This window comes from Notolepis coatsorum, assembly GCF_963971535.1.
Source record: "Notolepis coatsorum genome assembly, chromosome: 18".
NCBI lineage: Eukaryota > Metazoa > Chordata > Actinopteri > Aulopiformes > Paralepididae > Notolepis > Notolepis coatsorum.
Window position 1 is genome coordinate 37,885,454 of NC_140182.1, and position 21,491 is coordinate 37,906,944.

At 42.2% G+C, this 21,491-nt stretch overlaps 1 protein-coding gene across 1 annotated transcript; it reads right to left on the reverse strand.

Moving 5' to 3' along the window:
* Positions 1-1,820: 1,820 nt before the first annotated feature.
* On the reverse strand, positions 1,821-21,491 carry LOC311244895 (V-type proton ATPase subunit E 1-like). The gene is made up of 9 exons (XM_084334586.1): positions 21,276-21,491; positions 19,481-19,546; positions 17,128-17,237; positions 14,560-14,626; positions 11,793-11,882; positions 10,906-10,974; positions 6,201-6,295; positions 3,263-3,350; positions 1,821-2,578 (listed from the first exon to the last, which is right to left on the reverse strand). The coding sequence occupies exons 1-9, from the start codon at positions 21,306-21,308 to the stop codon at positions 2,516-2,518; spliced, it is 681 nt and encodes a 226-aa protein (XP_084190712.1). The 5' UTR covers positions 21,309-21,491; the 3' UTR covers positions 1,821-2,515.

Here is a 21,491-nt window from a genome sequence, read left to right on the forward strand (position 1 = left end):
GTAATATTTCCAAAGAGGTATTTTGTGGTATTTCCATCATTTTCTGGTGACTGGTAGTGACCGGTCAGCCAGTTTCACCGAGCCAGGAGAATCTGTAGTCTCGATAGTCTATATCAGAGACAGTCCACAGACCTGAGCAGGAGATTCCAGGAGAGAGGATATCCTACAGAATGGATAGATAAAGCTGCTAACCGCTTTGATGTGGCCACACAGGACGAATGCCTACAACCTAGAATTAGACCCACTAAGGACCAGTCCCCACTGTGCTGCACTACATACTCTCCTGTAGGTTTTGAATTAAAAAAGATCCTACATAAACATTGGCACATCATCAACTCTGATCCCAAACTCCAAGCTGTTTTCAAGGAACCTCCTGCCGTAGTTTACAAACGCCCCCCCAACCTGAGAAACCAACTAGTGAGATCCTATAGCCCACCCACGGCTCACAGACCCACGTTCCTAGATAACACCCCGGATGGGAACTATAAGTGTGGTAACTGTGCACAGTGTGGCTATACTCTTAGACCTACACACATCCACGTAATGGTAAAACCCTCAGAGTCCGTGGCTTCATCACCTGTAGCTCCACTCATGTCATCTACCTAATCAAATGTCCTTGTGGCCTGTGCTATGTAGGTAAAACCAACCAGCAACTCAAAATACGCATAAGCGAACACCGCAGCAACATCAGATGTGGTGATGAACATAACCCGGTTGCAGTACACTTTAGACAGGCAGGACACAATATCAGCACATTAAGATACACAGGCATTGAAAAGGTAGAGAGACCAGCGAGAGGAGGAGACCATGGCAAACTACTTTTGCAGAGAGAGACCTACCATATTCACACCCTGCAGACTATGGCCCCTCTTGGACTGAATGAAGAGTTTGACATTAAACCCTTCCTGTAAATACACACATTCTGTCCTGATTGTGTTTTTTTAATTAATTTTTCTGTTTTTTAAGTTTTCTTATTATATATTTTCTCAATTTTGGCATGTGAAGGTGTGTCACATTTAACTACTAAACTACCGTACTACTGTTATTGTTACTATGTACCATATGTTCTAGGCACTTGAGCTGCAATATGGTCTGTAAATGTGTAGCCTATAGGCTAATTGATTGACCTGGCTCAACCTTGACCTTTAATTTGTATAGGTATATATACCCCACCCCTTTTCACATGTCGTTGACACTTGAAAAAGGCCACAGGCCGAAACGTTGTGTTCAAGTACATTAAAACTTGGGAACACTAGACGGTGTGCAGACTTTTCTTCCACAAACATTACAGATCTAATTCGAGTCTAGCACCCGTGACTACATTTGGGATGTGCGTGAGTCTTTTCTACTACGTGGTAGTGACTGATACCATGATATTATCACCAGTTAAATGAGATTATACCATGGTATTATTTAAGTACTGTACCAAGGTGATACATTACTTTTACCATGAAAAACGATCACAGTACGTTTTTGTAAGGGAATGTTATTTTTTGGTATTTGTGTTCAACAGTTTTGATTGGAGGATCAAGAAAAGAGGGTGGGGGTTGAGATAGGTCAGGCCTTTGATAATTGAAAAGACTCAGAACGATTATGGCATCTCGACTTGCCAACTGTTTGTTATTACTCAGAGTCCAATGGGTGGCACTAAAAGCTAATCTTTTTCTTTTTCTACATTTTTAATGCCAGATACATTTTAGTGAGAATAGAAATAAGTAGGCTACTACATTCTTCTTCATTGTAGAGAGCGCATATAGCCTGAATGGAATGAATGATTTGTTTACAAGTTGTAAATAAAAGACATCTTATATATTCTGGTTTCTCAGCTGAATGTTTATTTTATTACTTTACTTCATAGCATGTTAAGTGCAGTTATACATCCACATTCACATGCACGCACACACAGCACATCAAAGCACTTTGGCTGCAATTATTGTATGAAAGGTGCTATACAAATAAAGTCTATTATTGTTAATATTATAAAACAACATCTTAGGAAAATAATAGTTAATGAAAACATTAAGGTGGCAAACCAGAGAATGTATACAGGGACTTGCCCGTCTTGCATCCCAGGCGACAAATCAAAGAGCTTCAAGGACAGATTGCTTCAATTGTTTTTTTTTAACCCATTTAGACTTAAAACGCCTGCTAATAATGCATTATATAGCATGCATATACACACGTGTTTGCCGGTTTCAATGGGTTAAACGAACAGCTGAAGAATACCCTGTCAGTCACACGTCACTGAGCAGGACCTGAGGAGGTAAGAAAGAGGGGGTGGAGGCACTTCCTGTCTGTAAAAGAACACTTGTTGGGTTTCACTCAATCGACCAAATGGAAAAGCACATAACAGCGGACGGTTAACCCGAGGCATCACTGTGTTTATACCTGGATGACCAGCGGGGCCATCGCTCATATCATAACTCATTATAGTGATACAGCTGTGGATCTGAAACACTACAGTCGGCCATCGCTGCTGTATGTTCCAACTTCAGTCCATGTAGGAATCCTTCGGTTAGTCCATGAACTTCCGGTTGGGGTTGGCACCGAATAAGGCCATTCTGATGGCCGGCATCATCTGTCGGTCAGAGGTCAGGGTGCGTCGTTAGTAGGCAACTCTTCATCACAAACCAAACAATCTCCTAAAATTATTCATCTTCAAATAAGAACATAATATGACTTAATACGCTAAATTGAATTAGGGATGCACCGATCTGACTTTTTCTGGCACGATACTGATAGCGATACCTGGGCTTTGGGTAGACTTGGACCATTGGGGTCATTGGACAAAGACTATTGAGATATAATAAATAAATCTTTCTCCATTACGTGTCAACATTTCTGCAAATCAAGTCACTTTACTTTTGATTTATTTATTTATTTATTTTTTTAACTTTTATTTATAGCATTTTCAGCTTTTTCTGGCCATGCAGGACCGATAGAGGGATAACGGGAGGAGAGGTAGGGAAGACATGCTGCAAATGGTCGCCGGGACTGGGAAACGAACCCGGGACGACCGTTTCGCGGCTCAGCGCGCTATGTGGTGTGCTACTGGAGCGCCCTTTACTTTTGATTTCTGGCACGTTAGACATGTTTCTCTGTATCGGATTGTAGTATCAGGGAAAATCTCCATTACTGATTTTAGCCTGGTATCGGACCGGTATCCAATACCAGCATCGGTATCGATGCATCCCTAAATGGAATCGTGAGGTGCGTCCTTAAGATCTAGATCTGACTTGACATACAGACAGGTCTGTTGTACCTGCTGTGCCATGAGGTCCAGTCTGCTCTCCAGGGTGTTCGCCACCTTGATCTTCCCGTTGTCATTGTACACCTCAACTCCTCCACATCTGGTGGAAGAAAAGTATATATGTTGACAGATAAGATAAGATAATTCCTTATTGTCCGTTGGTACAGAAATGTGTTGTGTGTTGGAACACACAATACTGCGTTACAAAAAAGATAACATAAGTAAGACAACTATGTTACAGCAGACAAACATACAAACAAGACATCAGAGAGACAATGTAATTAACCCCTTCCAACCAACGTTATTAATTTTGATGTGGCACAGTCCCATAAGTACAAGGTTATTTTGTATTGCACAGCCCTTTTATATTGCACTGCCCCGTGTTAAGTTGCGACCACATTTCTATCGTACTTGTTAAGTAGGACCAGTAGCCTAGCTTAAAACTCCAGGGCCCTCATTTATCAATGGTGCGTACTGCGTACGCACAGATATGTGCGTAACCCGTGCATACGATCATTTCTAAGCAAAGTGTGTGACTTATCAATTTGAACGTGTGCTTGACTTTGTGCGTATATTTACGCACAGCTCTGACCGTGCGTACCTGGCGCCCGGTGGTAGAATATTATTATTGCAACGCGGAAATAAGTTTCCGTGCATTACTTCCAACACTGGCGTGTTCTGTATGAACCATAATTCATTATAGTTCATTGTAAAATAGCGACAGTAGTGTAATTATAACGTGCTCACGCGCGAACAAGAGGTTGGCCTGCTTGTTTGGCACGGGGGGGGGGGGGGGGCAGACGCAGAACACCCACCTGCAAACGCGATTAAATATTGTTTCAAATAATACTAATACGAAATACTATTATTTTGTGTGTCATGTTTCCAAATAAGATTGGTCACAACGAAATGCTTTCTACTTCAATTTGTTGGTTAGAATAGATGACCTCAGTTGAAACTTCACTGAGACTAACAGTCTATTTGTGAGCTCCCGCACAGACGTGATAATAATAATAATAGCTTCATTTTATATAGCGCCTTTCAAGAGACCCAAGGTCGCTTTACATAGATAAGGGGGGGGGGGGAATAACAAACATAGTGGACAGACGCAACATATAAATATGATGATGGAATTCAAGTTCAAGTTTGTATTGATCACATATAGGCAGGCTACACATGGCGTAGGCTACATCATACATGGCAGTGAGATTTATTGTTCTTGTATATGCTCTCGTATTATTGTTTATATAGGCTACCGATTGTATGCCTCTATAAATCATATGCAGGTAGAAAATTGACGGAAAATCCATTGCGATTTGGAATAAAATTGAGGAGAACTTTAATCCCTGGGTATTACTCTAATGAAACGGGAAAAGGCAGTCATATTCCAGCACGGTCTTTATTAGTTTTTGCGCTGCCCAGGCAGCAATGGTTAATAGATATCATATCCGACATCTGTCTGTCAGCCTGTCACGTATTTCTTCATAACACGCTTCGCTCGGCTTAGTCCACTTTTCCACATTTCATGGGGGTGTTTCATGACCATTATATGGTTAATTACGGGCGGTTCTATATGCAAATACTTAAAATCGTGCACGAGCGCGGAACAAATGGTATTTATCAACACGGAGTGTGCGTAGAACCTGTATACGCACGTTTGATAAATCCCGATTTTTCTGTGCGTACACACATTCTAAATTCTGTGCTTAACACTTTCAGTGCCAACGATGAGATTTCTCATTAGTTCATGCCAACCGTTGAGTGCCAGCCGACGAGAGATCTCGTTTTTAATCATTATTTTTTTTATTATCGATTTCCATTAATTTTTCATCAATCTAGCCTTACGTTACCAGTGGGGATCTGTCTGAACTCGAACAGGGAAAATACCGCCCCCTACCGTCTCTCCGGATGGTACTGCACCCCTTTGGATTGGATTGAATGAAACGCATGGAGAAAAAAAAAAGTCCTGCTTCCACATTTTACTTGTCAGACAAGTAACCGGAGACGATCGAAGTCATTGCCCACCACCAGAACAGCGGAGAATGTGTGTTTCCAGTACCCAGCGTTGGATCAATAAACGCGATCGATATTTGGAATGGCGATCAGGAATTGGAATAATCTTTTTGGAGAACATCTGATCTGAGGTAAGAAATCTATGTTACCAGTCTTGGGATAATCGGAGCTATTTTCACCTATATATCAGCGTGTGTGTGTGTCTGTGTGATCAGGAAATAAGATAATAGATTTTTCAGCCCGCTTCTATAGCGTGCATAAGTACACATATACTATCGATAATCTAGCGTTTATTTGAAAACGATTCATAAATAGGCCGAAAAATTACAACGTGTTTTGTGTATTCCAGTAAAGGCCGTTTATCACAGAATCTTAATTTTTTTCTGAAACTTTCAAAAAACTAGCGTTTTTCAAAATGGTATAAAACGGAAATGAACCAATTCAAAAACAATCCGTTTCGACAATGTTGACTGCAAACAAGTCATTGATAAGCGACGGCCATATTAGACACATAGCCATAATTTAAGATATAGTTTATGCGTTCGCAAATATGAGAGCTCTGTCATTGAAGTGGGTGGTGGCACGCAACAGGGTTCCGGGGCACCGCATGGCTGGCACTGAAAGTGTTAAGAACAAAAATAGAACACTTTCTACGCATTGTTGATAAATGAGGGCCCAGGAGAGGTGTTTTTGGCCAACAGCTAGGCTAGCCGGTCCATATCCGCTTCCGTTCATTTGTGTTAAGCTAGGCTAGCTTGCAGCCGGATAGCTTTCTACTGAACACAGAGAGGAAATTGGTATCCATCTTGTTGTCTGACACTGGAGAAGATGGTAAGTGCATTTCCAAAAAAATTTGGCGTGTTCCTTTAAGAGTTCTATTTGACAAGCTCTCTACAGTACTACTATAACATAATGAAATGCGTACTAATCATCTTACATGTCTGGTGAGAGAAAACGCTGGTTGTCAATTCTGACCACTATGTTGCATTTCACAGCCTCTCTGTACAGCGGGATGTCTTTATCAACTGCAGCCTGTGAAGGGAAACAAATGAGGAAGTCACAGTTAAAGAGGAACAACACACTACAGGTTAACCTTTCACTACCACACTACAGACGGTTAACAGTTTTAAAACTAGATGTAGTAGCACCAGGCGCCCAGTAGAGGGCAGCAAGGACCGTGAATGAAATCTACTGTAAATACGGTTACTTCCGGATAACCGACAGTTCCGCCATTTTTTACCGGACTGAGTCGCGTTTTCTTCCCTAGACGTTCACAGAAAGGTAAAGAAACAATATATGTTGTATTTTATGGTAATAACGTTGAGGTTTGTTTGACCCGTGAGATATAAACAAGACATTCCAGTCATTGCTTGTAAGAAAAAAGATTTTGGTTGGTGGCTGGTGTGAGCTGGGTAGTGTAATTTTATGAAATTTAGACATCCATCGAAAGCCCTGGGTCTCCTCTTTCTCTGGACTACAACGATTTCATGAGTGCTTCCTGTTCTCGCGTCTAAATCAAACGTGTTTTGATGTAATGCGCAGAGATTTTTTATAAGCTCATATTTCGCTAATAACACTTAAAATCCTTGCTAAACAAACGACTGCTGTTTTGATAGGGTTAGGGTCTTTACTCTTGGCTACATTTGAAAAATAAACACAACATCACTTAATACTCATTGATCTATTTGTCGAACGTTAAATAAATCTGGTTATCTCGTTAACAGGTTAAAGGTAATTGTAAAGGCCATATGAGTGTTTTGTTTATTGATTATTATTAGTATTATTATTATCTATATATTATATATTGGATCAATGCACTGTTTTAAACTGTCTTATTTATGTTTGGACACTAGAGGGCTCACCACCCATTACAGCCCTATAAATAGCCAAGGTGATCAATGGAATCGTGTGCACCTGTGTTAGGATACAATTTTCTACCTGTTTCACTGCTGTTTCACTGCTGTTTCACCGTTTCATCTGAGCACTTGACAACTGTTCTGATTTAACCCTTCATTCACCATCATTCACCTTTGGACAACAATAAACCTGTAAACCGAACCGGCGGCAACTTTGGACATTCAATTCATTCAACATCACAACTTTGGGACCGAGTAGGAGCCACTATTAGCGGGTGCACCGTGGACGCTTGTCAATTCACTGGGGAGCGACAAGCGGCCACTACAAAGTAGAAAATTACCTAATGGAAGAAGGACGTGAGTAAAGTGAGTACAAAGCTGGAAAACTCCTCACGAAAAAAGGACGTGAGTAAAAAGTATAGGACAACTTTCCTCACGAATGGAAGAGAGGTAAGAAGATTGGAAACTTTATTACCTGAAATTGAAATGGATAGTAGCGTGAAGAGCTGTAAACGCCTTCCGTGAAGATAGAAATGTTTGGACGCTATGCTGTAATTGCAAATGGAAAAGTGAGTCGGGACATTGTCACATTGTTGCGGTTCCGTGCGAACGCCAGAGGAGGATCCTTACGTCAGACTAATTAATTGTGATATTGTGGATTATGGAACGGACTGGAAGCCGTATTAAATGTAACGGATTGGATGCCGTATTACGTTGAACCATCGCAATTAATGCCGTCTGGACGTATGGAAATGAAATTGTTCGCTTGGACATCCCTGATGTGTGGCAATAAAATTCCCTGTTCCATATAGCCCTACATCAGTGAAAATTGGAAGTTTCTTTTCATTGTAGTATATTATGTTACTGCATAATTTACTAAGCAGAAAGAAAAGGAAACTCACTTTTGAAGGCTCTGACACCACACACCAAGTGAATGCAACGTTCAAACTACAATAAGGATAAATAAAAAATAAAAAGGATAAATAACATGTCTGAAGCCAAGATGAGGCCAAACAGTCATGGAGGTAGTAAAATAGCCTCTATGATTAGAAAGGTTGAAGCTGAAAAGGCAAGCTTAATGGAACGCCTTGCCAATTTAAAGAAAAGGCAAGAGCTTGAGAAACAACAAAGCGATTTGGAATATGAGACTGCCCTTGCCAATTTAAAGAAAAAACAAGAGCTTGAGAAACAAATGTATTTGAAATATGAAACATTGGAAAACAGACAAGCCAAGCAAGCAGCCAAACCGGCCAATGAATATCGCAACAATGGTGCTGATGTTTTTACTAATCACTGTGTTGATTTCAGCTCCAAGGAGTGCGAGCACAAGATACGTAAACTCCCCCTAGAACTTCCGTGGTCTGAGTCCAGAGGAAAGGACGGTGATCAAGGGGAGGGCAGTGAGGAAGAGGACGACGATTCGATTCCCTTTCATGTTCCCTCCAGGGAATGGTTGATGGATCATGGCCTGATTGAGGAGGAAGAAGAGGACGACAAAGCGAGCGCGCCTCATGTTCCCTCCAAGGAGTGGACGGTGGAGGGCGACCTGCTGAGTCCTACCCAGAGACTTCCTCCGAATGAACCAGACGATGATGAAGAAGAAGAGGACGACAAAACGGGCGCGCCTCACGTTCCCTCCAAGGAGTGGATTGTTCCTCAGACAGTTCCTCAGAACGTCGATGACGATGGTGGTGGTGGTGAGGAGGACGGTGTCGATGATGATGATGATGGTGGTGAGGAGGAGGACGGCGTCGATGGCGTCGATGATGAAGAAGAGGGCGGCGTCGATGATGAAGAAGAGGACGACAATTTGATCGCATTTTACGTCCCCTCCATTCTGACTGTGCCTCAAGAGGACATCGAAGATGATGAGGAGGAGGAGGAGGACGTTGATGAAGATGGGGATGACGATGACTATTCAATCCCACTTTATGTTCCCTCCAGGGTGTGGGTTGAAGGCGACCTGCTGAGTCCTACCCAGAGACTTCCTCAGAACGAACCAGACGATGATGATGATGGGGACGGTGAGGAGGACAACGTTGATGAAGAGGAGGACGCCGATGACTAAGGCAGAGAGGAAGAAGCAGTGACAGAGGAAATCGCTGTGTCAGACGCTGAGAGGGAGAGGTACAGTGTGGCAGCTGTGGGGGAGAGTGCTGCAGAGGAAATGCTGGAAGAACCTGAAACAGCACCAGCAAACCCAACCATTGACTCTGCTACATGGGCACCTGATGAAGACGAGGATGATGAGAGAGAGGAATCAGATGACTCCACAGATGATGAACGTACTGGGAAACCAGATGATGTGTGCGGCTGCAGCTCCTCAGAGAGTGAGGCAGAGGAGGAGGAAGATGCACACAACAGGGCCACTACTGAACCTCCAGTGTTTAAAACGAGAGCTCTCAGAAGCAGGACAGCAGCAGTCGCAGCCAGTCCAGGAGGGCTGACCGGGCGGCACCGTCCTGAGGAGGAGAGGGACGGCAGCATGGAGGTGCATCTCCCGAGACGTGGCTCTGCTCTGCAAGGACCTGCTGAGGACGGGAGTGTTGGAGGAGATGACGAGCCGGTGGAGGAGCAACTGCCTAAAGAAGCTTGTCAAGTGAGGCCCATGGAAGCCCATGGTGTTACCGGGGCCGGTGGTGACCGAACACTTTTGAATGTGCCAGTTTCCAAGAGTAGAAACTACAAAAGACGACGGCGTAAGGAAACCTGGGAAAGAATGGCTGAGACTTCCCGACCGACTTACCGCCGACAGCCATCCTGATTACCCTGATGGAGAGCCACAACCAGTAGACAGACATTGGCTATATGCCTATCAGAGCTATATGGCTCTGTTGTTTAAAAAAAAAAAGAGGCATTATTTCTTTGGCTCAAATATATCTTGTATGTTTATATTTTAGAACAGTACCCATAATAATGGAACCAGTTGTTGGACCAAAGTCTGACCAACAGCCTAGTGCTTGAAGTACTTTGAATATTATGGAAATACCTTGACTGTTACTTGACTCGCTAACTAATTTGTTCTTCCCATGCACAGGGACAACAAGCGAAAACCAGGACCCAGTCAAGCTTATTTGTGTTTGGAATTATGATTTGAAATTGATTATGTCGGTAGCTTCTCCGATATATATATATATATATATATATATATATATATATTTTGTAACTGTTTAGTTTAAAGCACAATTAGGCGCCGGTATGTAGAACAATGGCCAGCTATAATGAACACTCACCTGACCATGTTATTTGTTTTATAATTGTGTAGACACAATTAGGGGCCGGTGTAAAGGCCATATGAGTGTTTTGTTTATTGATTATTATTAGTATTATTATTATCTATATATTATATATTGGATCAATGCACTGTTTTAAACTGTCTTATTTATGTTTGGACACTAGAGGGCTCACCACCCATTACAGCCCTATAAATAGCCAAGGTGATCAATGGAATCGTGTGCACCTGTGTTAGGATACAATTTTCTACCTGTTTCACTGCTGTTTCACTGCTGTTTCACTGTTTCATCTGAGCACTTGACAACTGTTCTGATTTAACCCTTCATTCACCATCATTCACCTTTGGACAACAATAAACCTGTAAACCGAACCGGCGGCAACTTTGGACATTCAATTCATTCAACATCACAACTTTGGGACAGAGTAGGAGCCACTATTAGCGGGTGCACCGTGGACGCTTGTCAATTCACTGGGGAGCGACAAGCGGCCACTACAGTAATCATGTTTTTAATAAAACATTGTTGTTCCAGTTAACATGTGTTCAGCTCTGACCTGGACTATATCCACGTCTTGCTTCCGACAGCGAACAGTCACTTTAGGCTCCAGCAACTGGTAGAATCCCTGAGAAGAAGAAGGAGAAGAAGAAGAAGTATAAACTCAGAGATAGCGCTGTTCTGTACTAAATACAGATAACGCTGAGAATCGAATCAATTGGTTGTTGTTTACCAGGTGCAATAATGCTAAATGCCTTTTAAATCTCGTACCAGAGAGCGCTTACTAATTCAAAATATATATATATCATAAGAATCATCAATCAAAGTCTTAGCGAAGACCAAATGGACCAATGAATTGACTACGAGGGTGTAGCCCTATTCATAGAAGACAGGGTGGTTGGACAAATTAAAAGGTGCTGCCTGTAAGTGGTATTCCTTTGGTTCAAATAAGTGCTCTACGTGTTAAAATAATAGCTCTACATTCTGACAGCCATCACATGTAACATGGGTCTCTCAGTCCCTCCGCTCTGCAGTAAACACAAAATACATTTGGTGTATCCCGTTCCTACTTTATCTAATCAGGAGCGAGAACTCTGTCACTGCAAAAATGGTCTGACAAAAATAAGAACTAAAAACTAGTTTTAAGCTAATTATGAGCTTGAAACAAGTAAGATAATCTGCCAGAGCAGTAAGAAAATCTGGCTTGGCAAGCTTTCTTGAAATATCTAGGGTTCTCTCTCCTGATAAAGTGAGAACAGGATACCAGAAAAGGTCATTTGTCTTTACTGCAGAGCGGAGGGACTGAGAAACCCATGTTACTGACCAGATACTCTATCAGTGATGGCTGTCAGAATGTAGAGCTATTTAACACTTATTTTAACTTTAAAGGCTCTAACATAGTATCTGCTTGTATGTTACTGGCCCTAAAAGCAGCAGAAGACCTACTTGAAGCAGCAAACCCTCCAACAGGCTGGAATACATTTCTGTGTTCTTGGCAGTGTCCGCAAGCCTTTCTCGGGCATCATGCAGCAGATCCTGACACACAGAGAGAGAGAGAGAGAAAGAGAAAATAAGGAACACATTATCAAAGGTGCTATAGATATAATTCAGCCACTAGATGTCACACTAGAGCACCAGCATGTCATTTATCCAATCAGGTGCATTCCACATGGGGATATGGGAAGTAGGAAGGGGATGCATGTTAACTCATTCAGCGCCAGCTATTAGACGGGGGCCGTTGTAGCAATGCCACGCTTTAAAAGATAGGAGTGTGTCACCTTGTTTGTAGAGCTATAACTATATTCTATATTATAGCTATGGATACAATACTATGGCCCATTTGACATCAAATATCTATCGTTCAATATGTGAAAAAGAATTAATTGTTTCATCCATACGTTCCCGTGTTATACAGTGGTGAATATAAGTCTATTTTTAGAGTGGTCTCTGGTAATTCCCGAAAGGCTGAGTTATAGACTCATACGTGAATCCTACTATAAGCGTTGCCGTTTCTTGCCTGGACACGCTACTATTCCCAAATCAAATCTATATAATAGGTATTATGTTTCATCATGAATGGATGAAAGGGGGGGGAGGGGGTCGTTTCTGATTATTTGATTTCCAGTAACGGCATTCGTATTGAACACTAAAAACGTTGATCAGCTCGATCGGTATAAAAGCATTGCACGATCAAGCCAGAATTGACGTCAGATAGTCCTTACCTGTGATCTGGAGTATTCCAAAAATAATATTCCAATTGTTTGATCGCCATCTGGTCCATCCGATGTCCATTTGGTCCACGACATAACCCACCACAACATATGGATCGGGAGCATTTGACGCACTTCAATGCAACCGGGAGAACCGCTCGACTGGCCCGACCCAGAAAACTGCACCCGGAGACATTGGACTGTTGCACAGGCCAAGATAGGTTTCAAAGGGTGCTCGATACCGCCATCAAGCTGGATGCGGCCGGTATTGCACTTTGGCGATCTCAGACTCATTCCCTATGGTAACACCAAGATCCCTGGATGAATAATGAATAAAAATATCGAATAAAAGAATAAACGACCAAAACCCGAGATATATCGGGTCTGGTAGCCAACGCATGGCGAGTTAACCCGACTTATCTTGAGTTTGGCAATTAAAGAGTTAACAACAACATTCATTTTGGGGGCGGTCAGGTGGCGTAGCGGAGATTGCGTTCGTCACCAATGCTGGAGACGCTGGGTTCGCGTGTTCGAATCCAGCTCCCGGCGTTGTCACCAGCTTGGCTGGCCGTTCACACTAATACAATTGGCAGTATTAGGGGGTGGAGAAAGCTGGCGGGTGGGTCCTGGGCGTTGTGGACAGCGACCCCTACAGTTCGGTCGGGGCGCCTGCTCAGCGAGGGTAGGATCTGGAGAGAGGTAGTGCGGCCTCCCACACGTTACACTCTCCCAGTGAGAATCTGCGCGGCCAGGCTGCGTATAGCTTATCCGCAACAGTAAGTTACTTCCGGGGTAGGCCTGATTGGCCCCGACAGGCACGTGACGCGCAACTTTCTCTGCCGCGCGGCACGCTCCGCGGAGCGGCAGAGCTTGTGGAATTACGTAACCGTCCAAATCCGCTATGACTCTCATTCGGCGCTTCAGCTCACCTGGCATAGCAGCGGTCCGCGGTCCTGCGGTTCGTTGTTGACGCGAGTTCGAATCCCATGATTTTTTTTTTTTTAACGTGATTTTTTTTTTAACATGTATTCTTTCACCGGTTAAGGTTAGGCATGGTTAAGGTTAAGGTTAAGGTTAGGCATTGTTTCGGAGTTGGTTAAGGTTAGAACGGTTAAGTTTAGGCGCTGTTAAGGAGCTGGTTAAGGTTAGAGTTTGTGTTAGAGAATGGCAATATTCTTTCTATGGTTAAGGTTAGGCATGGTTATGGTTAAGGTTAAGGTTAAGGTTAGGCATTGTTTCGGAGTTGGTTAAGGTTAGAACGGTTAAGTTTAGGCGCTGTTAAGGAGCTGGTTAAGGTTAGAGTTTGTGTTAGAGAATGGCAATAGACAGCCTATTTCCGCGCGACAGCTCTCAGCAGCCTCGTTGCGCGTCCTGAGTTTGCCGCGTCACGTGCCTGTCGGGGCCAATCAGGCCTACCCCGGAAGTAACTTACTGTTGCGGAACAGGTACACGCGGCCAGGCTGGCTGCCGGCTGGCTGCACATGTGTCGGAGGAAAACATGTGACAGTCTCCGGCCTCCCGGACCAACAGTAGGGGAAAGTGCGCAACAACCAGGAAGGGAGTTGGGAATTGGCATAACGACTAACAGTGGGATGGGAGAAAAATCGGAAAAAGGAGGGGAAAAAAAAATAAAAAATGTAGAACCCGCAATTTTTTTTTAAATTATTAATTTATTAATCAATAATATTTGGGGGGGGAGCAATACTTTTATTCCGCATCTTTCTAAAAGCTCTGTGGATGTATTATTCTTTTATTTTTTTATGATTACTCTACATAGAAAATGTATCTATAGCACCTTTAATTGTGTTTAGTTTAGCTTATTTGACAGAGACCATTTAGAATTGCACTGGGCAGGGGTACAGTCGGGTAGAAACACAACACAGTACAATATAATTCAGCAATGTGCTGAGGAAGTGATGGTGGTAACTACTGACCAGTCCAATACAACACAGTACAATATAATACAGCAATGTGCTGAGGAAGTGATGGTGGTAACTACTGACCATGATCATGTCGTCCCGAGACTTCAACACCTTCAGTCTGGCCTGGTTCATCAGATTGGACATCTGACTGTAAGGAGAAGATCATAGCGAGCCAATTATGACACAGAAACCAGGTGTGTGTGTGTGTGTGTGTGTGTGTACGTTAACTAGGGCTGCAACTAATGACTATTTTGGTAGTCGACTAATCTGTTGATTATTTTTTCGATTAGTCGACTAATCGAAAAACAATTATATTTTTAAAAGAAATATATATATATATATATATATATATATAATTTTTTTTTTTTTTTTTTTTTTTTTTAACTACCTATCTTTGTGAAAGTGGCTTCTCAGCTCTGGTCCAGCTGAAGACAGAGCAGAGGAACAGATTGGACATTGAACATGACCTCAGAGTTGCTTTGAGACTCTTGTCAGGACCAAACAACATCCCCAGTTATCCCATTAGTTCCCCCAAACTTACTGTCGGTCTGTTATGTTAAGCTAAGAAGTCTTCAGCTGGCTGGACCAGAGCTGAGAAGCCACTTTCACAGAGATAGGTAGTGCAAAAAAAAAAAAAAAAAAAATATATATATATATATATATAATAATTTTTATTTTTATTTTTTTTTAATGACTAATCGACGCAACAATATCTCGTCGACGATTTTTCATAATCGTCGTCGTCGATTATGTCGACTAATCGTTGCAGCCCTAACGTTAACCCTTTCAGGTGTACATGTTTTGGAATGTCTTGGAAGTGCTGCAACGTTTCTCTGTCAGTATATTACTTTTTAAATATTTTTTTTACCTTTATTTAGCCAGATAAAACATTAACACTTTCTTTGCCACGCTTATGTACATCCTTATACCATCCTCTGCCAGCTCTATTTGTCTATGGAGAAGTTCCCCTTCTTTGCAGGGCTATAACTTTTTAAATTGTATTGCTAAATTGACATTACTATGGCCCATTCAACATCAAGTATCCATCGTTCAGGATGTAGGAACGTTATACTTTTTCATTCACATATTCATACTAAAATACGGTCTAAAGTATAAATATGTTTTTATCGTTTTCTGCAGCATTCTGCAGAACGTGATTTATAGCCCTAAATGCATTATATTGATGATCAAATACAGTTTGAAAGCGATCGGCGCCGGATAAAGATTTTCAAATGGACGTGCTTCTAGAAGTTACTACTTATCATCTGATGTTGACCGGATGGGGGTGGGGTCGTTTATAATTCCATGGCCAACGTTAGATGATTCATGTAATGTGGGTGATATGATCATTAGAGCAGTTTGTATCAAACACGGTAAAAATAAACGCTGAAACTTACCCCAGTCTCCTCGGGCCGTTGGGCGATGAGCGTGGAGCAAAAATATTCCTATTATGGGATGTTGAAATATGCGATCCATCTCCAGGTTGTATAATAGTATATACGTCCAAATCATGTTGTTTATCGCGTTATTGGTAACGGATCGCTATCCATTGTGTCGAGCTTGAGTCCCGGGACCTATAGCGAGTGATCGGACCGAATTTGGATGAGCACCAGTTTCCGTTTCCGGTTTCCGGTTTGGGCGATCCGCCGATCGGCCACCAGATGGCGCTCTTGAACCGTTGGAGAGTTGAGAGGGGATCAACAGTAGATCTCAAGTCTCAGCGGGAGAAATATGATTGCGATCACAGATTTTTGAAATATTGATCTCAATGACGTGTTACGGCGTCATTGGCAGAATTAGCATGGCGGGGAATGACGAGTTAAGGCGTCCTTGGCGATTAAAGTGTTAAGAACATAATCAATGAGAGGTGCTCCGTGAAGCCTCTCCATTGTCTTTAGAACCTCTGGCCAGACTGGCTGGACACTGGCTGAGACGTTCACCTTTCACAACCTGGCCAGACCTGGCCAAAGCTGGCACTGTTATAATCATCATGATTTAGCTTGCGTACCACAGTTGGTGGTGTGAATTTAGAAAGGTTGCCTAGCCACTAGAGAGTTTACAAGAAACGCAATGGAGACACAAACCCAACCATACAATACCATATTAGACCATGGCTAGCCCCAGCCAGGCTGAATATAGCTAATGGAGACACAACCCCACATCCGTACAATGCTAGACCATGGCTAGCCCCAGCCAGGCTGAACATAGCTAATGGAGACAAAATCCCAACCATAACATACCACGCTAGACCATGGCTAGCCCCAGCTAGGCTGAACATGGCTAATGGAGACACAACCCCAACCACACCATGCTAGACCATGGTTAGCCCCAGCTAGGCTGAACAAAGCTAATGGAGAGACACAACCCCAACCACACCATGCTAGACCATGGTTAGCCCCAGCCAGGCTGAACAAAGCTAATGGAGACAACCCCAACCTTACCATACCATGCTAGACCATGGTTAGCCCCAGCCAGGCTAAACATAGCTAATGGAGACAAGTCATTATTAGACTATCTCTGGAAATATTCCAAGAAACCACAGATATACCGTTTTGTAGTCTACACATGCTGTGCCATCAGCCCAAAACAAGCTCCCATTTAATAAAAAATACCCAGTCCCCAATGTTGACAACAAAAGAAAGAACTCACATTTTCTTATGCATTTCAATCTGCTTCTCTTTCTTCTCATAGTATTCCATAATCTTCACCCTTTGCGTCTGCACCAGACGGCCTTTCTCTATGTTGAACTCTTCCTCTGCCTGTGAATAAAGGAACAGGAATGACCAGACAGGAATAGACAACTCTACTGCCCTGCAGAAGCTAACTGCAGTAACTAATCTTTTTCAAAATGTAGTTATAAGTGAAATTGAACTTCTCAATATCTGTTTTATCTTGTGATAAAGTTTCAGAGTTCAATCTTGCACTGTTTTAGAGAAAAATGGTAAAAGTAATTGCAGTAACTACAAAATCACTGGATAGTCAAATAACTTTAAAGACATTTTTCTCAGTTTCAGTGTTATTCACTGCATTATGCATATATATTTATAGTTACCATATATATATATCCATATCTGTCTGACTATACCTGCATATAATCCCTTCTATACAACAATTTATAAACTTACATTTAGTCATTTAGCTGACGCTTATCCAAAGCGACTTACAAGTTTTGTACGACAAGTCAGTAGGAAGGGTACAACTATCAGCTGAGTAACAATGTTCATCAAAGTGTTCAGACTTGAGTGCTAGTGTTGAGTGAGTGTATGTATTTTTTCCCCCATTTTTTTTAAAATTTCAAATATTGATTGAAGTGTGTCTTGAGTCATGTGTCTTTTTGCATATAACCCATATAATTGTGTATCATAGCATGTACAATAATGTTGTATATACCGTATACATATATTTACCGTATATATATTTATCTACATCTGTCTGTATATACCTGCATATAATCTTTTTACATATCTGTAGATACTATATCTATATCTATACATGTCCCTTAATGGGTGGCCTTACCTACTCTTACTAGTTATACTGCTGGCCAGTATGACTTATTGTAGGGATGTTCGATATTGGCTTTTTTACCGATATACCGATATTGTCCAACTCCTTCACCAGATCCGGACCCATCACACTCACCATCAATGACTCCACCATCACCCCCTACCCCCTAGTCCGAAACCTTGGTGTCCTCCTCGACCCCACCCTCTCATTTGACCCCCACGTCCGCTCCATTGTAAAAATATCATACTTTCACCTCCGCAACATTGCTAAAATCCGTCACCGACTCTCCCTCCCTGCTGCTGAATCCCTCATACACGCCTTCATCTCCTCCCGCCTGGACTATTGCAACTCCCTCCTCACTGGCATCACCTCCCGCTCCCTCCATAAACTGCAAATGGTCCAAAACTCAGCCGCCCGCCTCCTCACTAACACCCGGTCCCGTGAACGCATCACTCCTGTCCTCCACTCTCTCCACTGGCTCCCAATCAAACACAGCATAAACTTTAAAACACTACTCCTCACCTTCAAAGCCCTCCACAGCCTGCCCCCCCCCCCTACCTGACTGATCTCCTTCTTCCCTACCGCCCCACCCGTTCCCTCCGGTCCTCCTCCACTGCCTCCCTCACTGTCCCGACATCCAATCTAAAAAACGTTGGTGATCGGGCCTTCTCTCGCACTGCACCCCGACTCTGGAACTCCCTCCCTCAGTCCATCAGAGACTCCCCTACACTCTCCACCTTCAAAGCTCGCCTCAAAACCCACCTGTACTCCCTTGCCTTCAACCCCCCCACCCATAACCCCCCCCCCCCCCTGCAACCTGATTGATGTCTGTCTCCTGTCGCTCTGTCTTTTTGTGCTATCTCATGCTGTCTTCCCTGTTCCCCCCATGGTCTCATGTTCCTTTTGTTTTTGTTTCTTTGTTGTTTCTTTGTTTTTACTTTGCTCCCGACTACTGTCAGCGACTTCGGGTCATTGAGAAGCGCTATATAAATTAAATTAATTATTATTATTATTTCCGATACCGATATCAACCGATACCGATATATGCGGGGTTTCCCCCCCAAAAAAACGGAATAATTTAACATTACATATCTCTTGTCGTGGAATAAAAAAAACGATATTACATTTTAATGCCAATATCGGCCGATAATATCGGACATCCCTACTTATTAGTTACTTATTAGTACCATAGTGTCTTTATACCTGTATCCATCACTGTACATAATAATACTATAACACTGTACATCTGATTAGCTAGTACCCATTTATATATTTGAGATCACCTGTACATTGTATATTGCACTTGACTGTTACATTTGCACTCTGGTTCGATGCCAAACCTCTTTTCATTGTACTGTACTTGTGCTGTATAATGACTATACATTTTAATCTAATCTAACCTAATCTAAAACAAGACACAGGCCAACACCACTACAACTACACACATTACTAATATTGTTCTCGGCATGCATTGTACACTAGATGGATATAGAGTTACCTTGGCATCAATTTCCTCTGCTTTCTCGCTGGCTTCTTGTTCAATGAAAGCCATCATGTGTTTGATCTGTCAAAAGATAAATCAGAAGATTTTTATGAATCTGTTTATTCACATTTTCTTTCATTTACAAACGTAATTTTTTTTAATTTAAAATGAAACAAACACGGGCCACAACACTCCGCGCCCCCCCATCTCTCCTCCCCCCATTTTGTCTAGTTTTAGAGCCTGTAGGATCCAACTGCTGTGTGTAGGTGGAGAGACATGCTTCCACTTCAGCAATATTACATGTCTGTCTAGCTAAGCTAAGGCGGGGTGGGGCGGGGGGTAACTGTACATTGGATTATCGACGAAACCTTACTTGGTCCCAAGAAGTGGTTGTGGTATTCACTGACCGTTCGGAAGTATTTTAAAAATGTTTGACATGTACATGGGTACCTTAGTCGTGTAGTGTATCTTGTAGACCAGGCCCATTGCAAGTTGCTGTACTCTGTCGTCTAAAGCCATCCTAGGTAGTCAAAATGTGCAGGGGTGAGGTGGGTTCTAGGAGTAAGGTCAAGCAGTAGTCTGACCAGTTTGTTTTGTGATGTTTGTAATTTAGTTTTTAGTGCCTTTGAGGTGCTTTGGTACCATGAGGTGCAAGCATAGTCGTAGTACCCTTGAATGAGAGTGCTCCTGTCAGAGTCTTCAGGGTATTCTTGTTTACCAGAGAGGAGATCCGGTACAAGAATCTACAAGAATCTAGTTTGTTGACTTTTTTTATTACATTGGATGCCATTTTGTCACAGGAAAGATTTGCCTCTAGGATGGAACCTAGGTATGTAATTTCATCTTTCCTTGTGACAAGAAGCCACTACAGTTCAATATTAAACATCTAGCTAAGAGAGAGAAGACCACTACAGTTCAATATTAAACATCTAGCTAAGAGAGAGAAGACACTACAGTTCAATATTAAACATCTAGCTAAGAGAGAGAAGACCACTACAGTTCAATATTAAACTTCTAGCTAAGAGAGGAGAAGCCACTACAGTTCAATATTAAACATCGAGCTAAGAGAGGAGAAAACCACCACTACAGTTAAATATTAAACATATAGCTAAGAGAGAGAAGCCACTACAGTTCAATATTAAACATTTAGCTAAGAGAGAGGAGAAGACACTACAGTTCAATATTAAATATCTAGCTAAGAGAGAGAAGACCACTACAGTTCAATGTACCGGATGTACATTAAACAGACCCCTGCAAACTAGACAAATAAGTATGTTCTGGACATGTATGTCAAGTCTGCAAAGATCTGCTTACATCTGTTACAGAGAGGACTAATAGCAGGAAATGACATTTGAAAAATATGACAAACTGTCATCAAGGCCCTGGTAATCCTACACGATTTGTACACGAATGCATTTGTGTCTATTTATGATGGAGGACCCTAATGTAAACAAGACGAACGTATTTTTCTGGTCTTCATCCTCTTAGCAGTTGTTTGTATTGAGCTGTACTGTATTGTACCCATTCTGCAATTTGTTAATAAAGTTTTCAATCAATCAATCAAGCAATGATGTGCACAGTGCATTATTTCCACCAGCTGTTTTACAGAGAATACAACATTCTAGTCTCACAATCACTGTTTTCAAACACCTCCGAGAGACACACACAAGCAAATAACTGAATTGAGAACTATGTTGTGATAATGAGGTTTTCAGCATCAGCTAAGCGCTAGCTAACGTTGGCTAATAATACGTAGCTGTTATCGAGCAGCTGGCGGCTAACATGAACGTTAGCTTGCTAGCTAGCCTACCTGTTTCTGTACGTCGGCATCGCTGAGCGCCATGGCTGTTTATAAGGATGTTTAATTTGTTTACAATTTTGCGAAAGTCGCCTTTGAATCGTATGTTATTTGTAGTCTGACAGTCAAAGCGTTTTTTAACTGATAGGTTCCCAGATTCCTTGTGACTAGCGAGTGACAACAAAACTTTCTGGACGGAGGATCAGGTGACAGTGTTCCTCTTCTTCA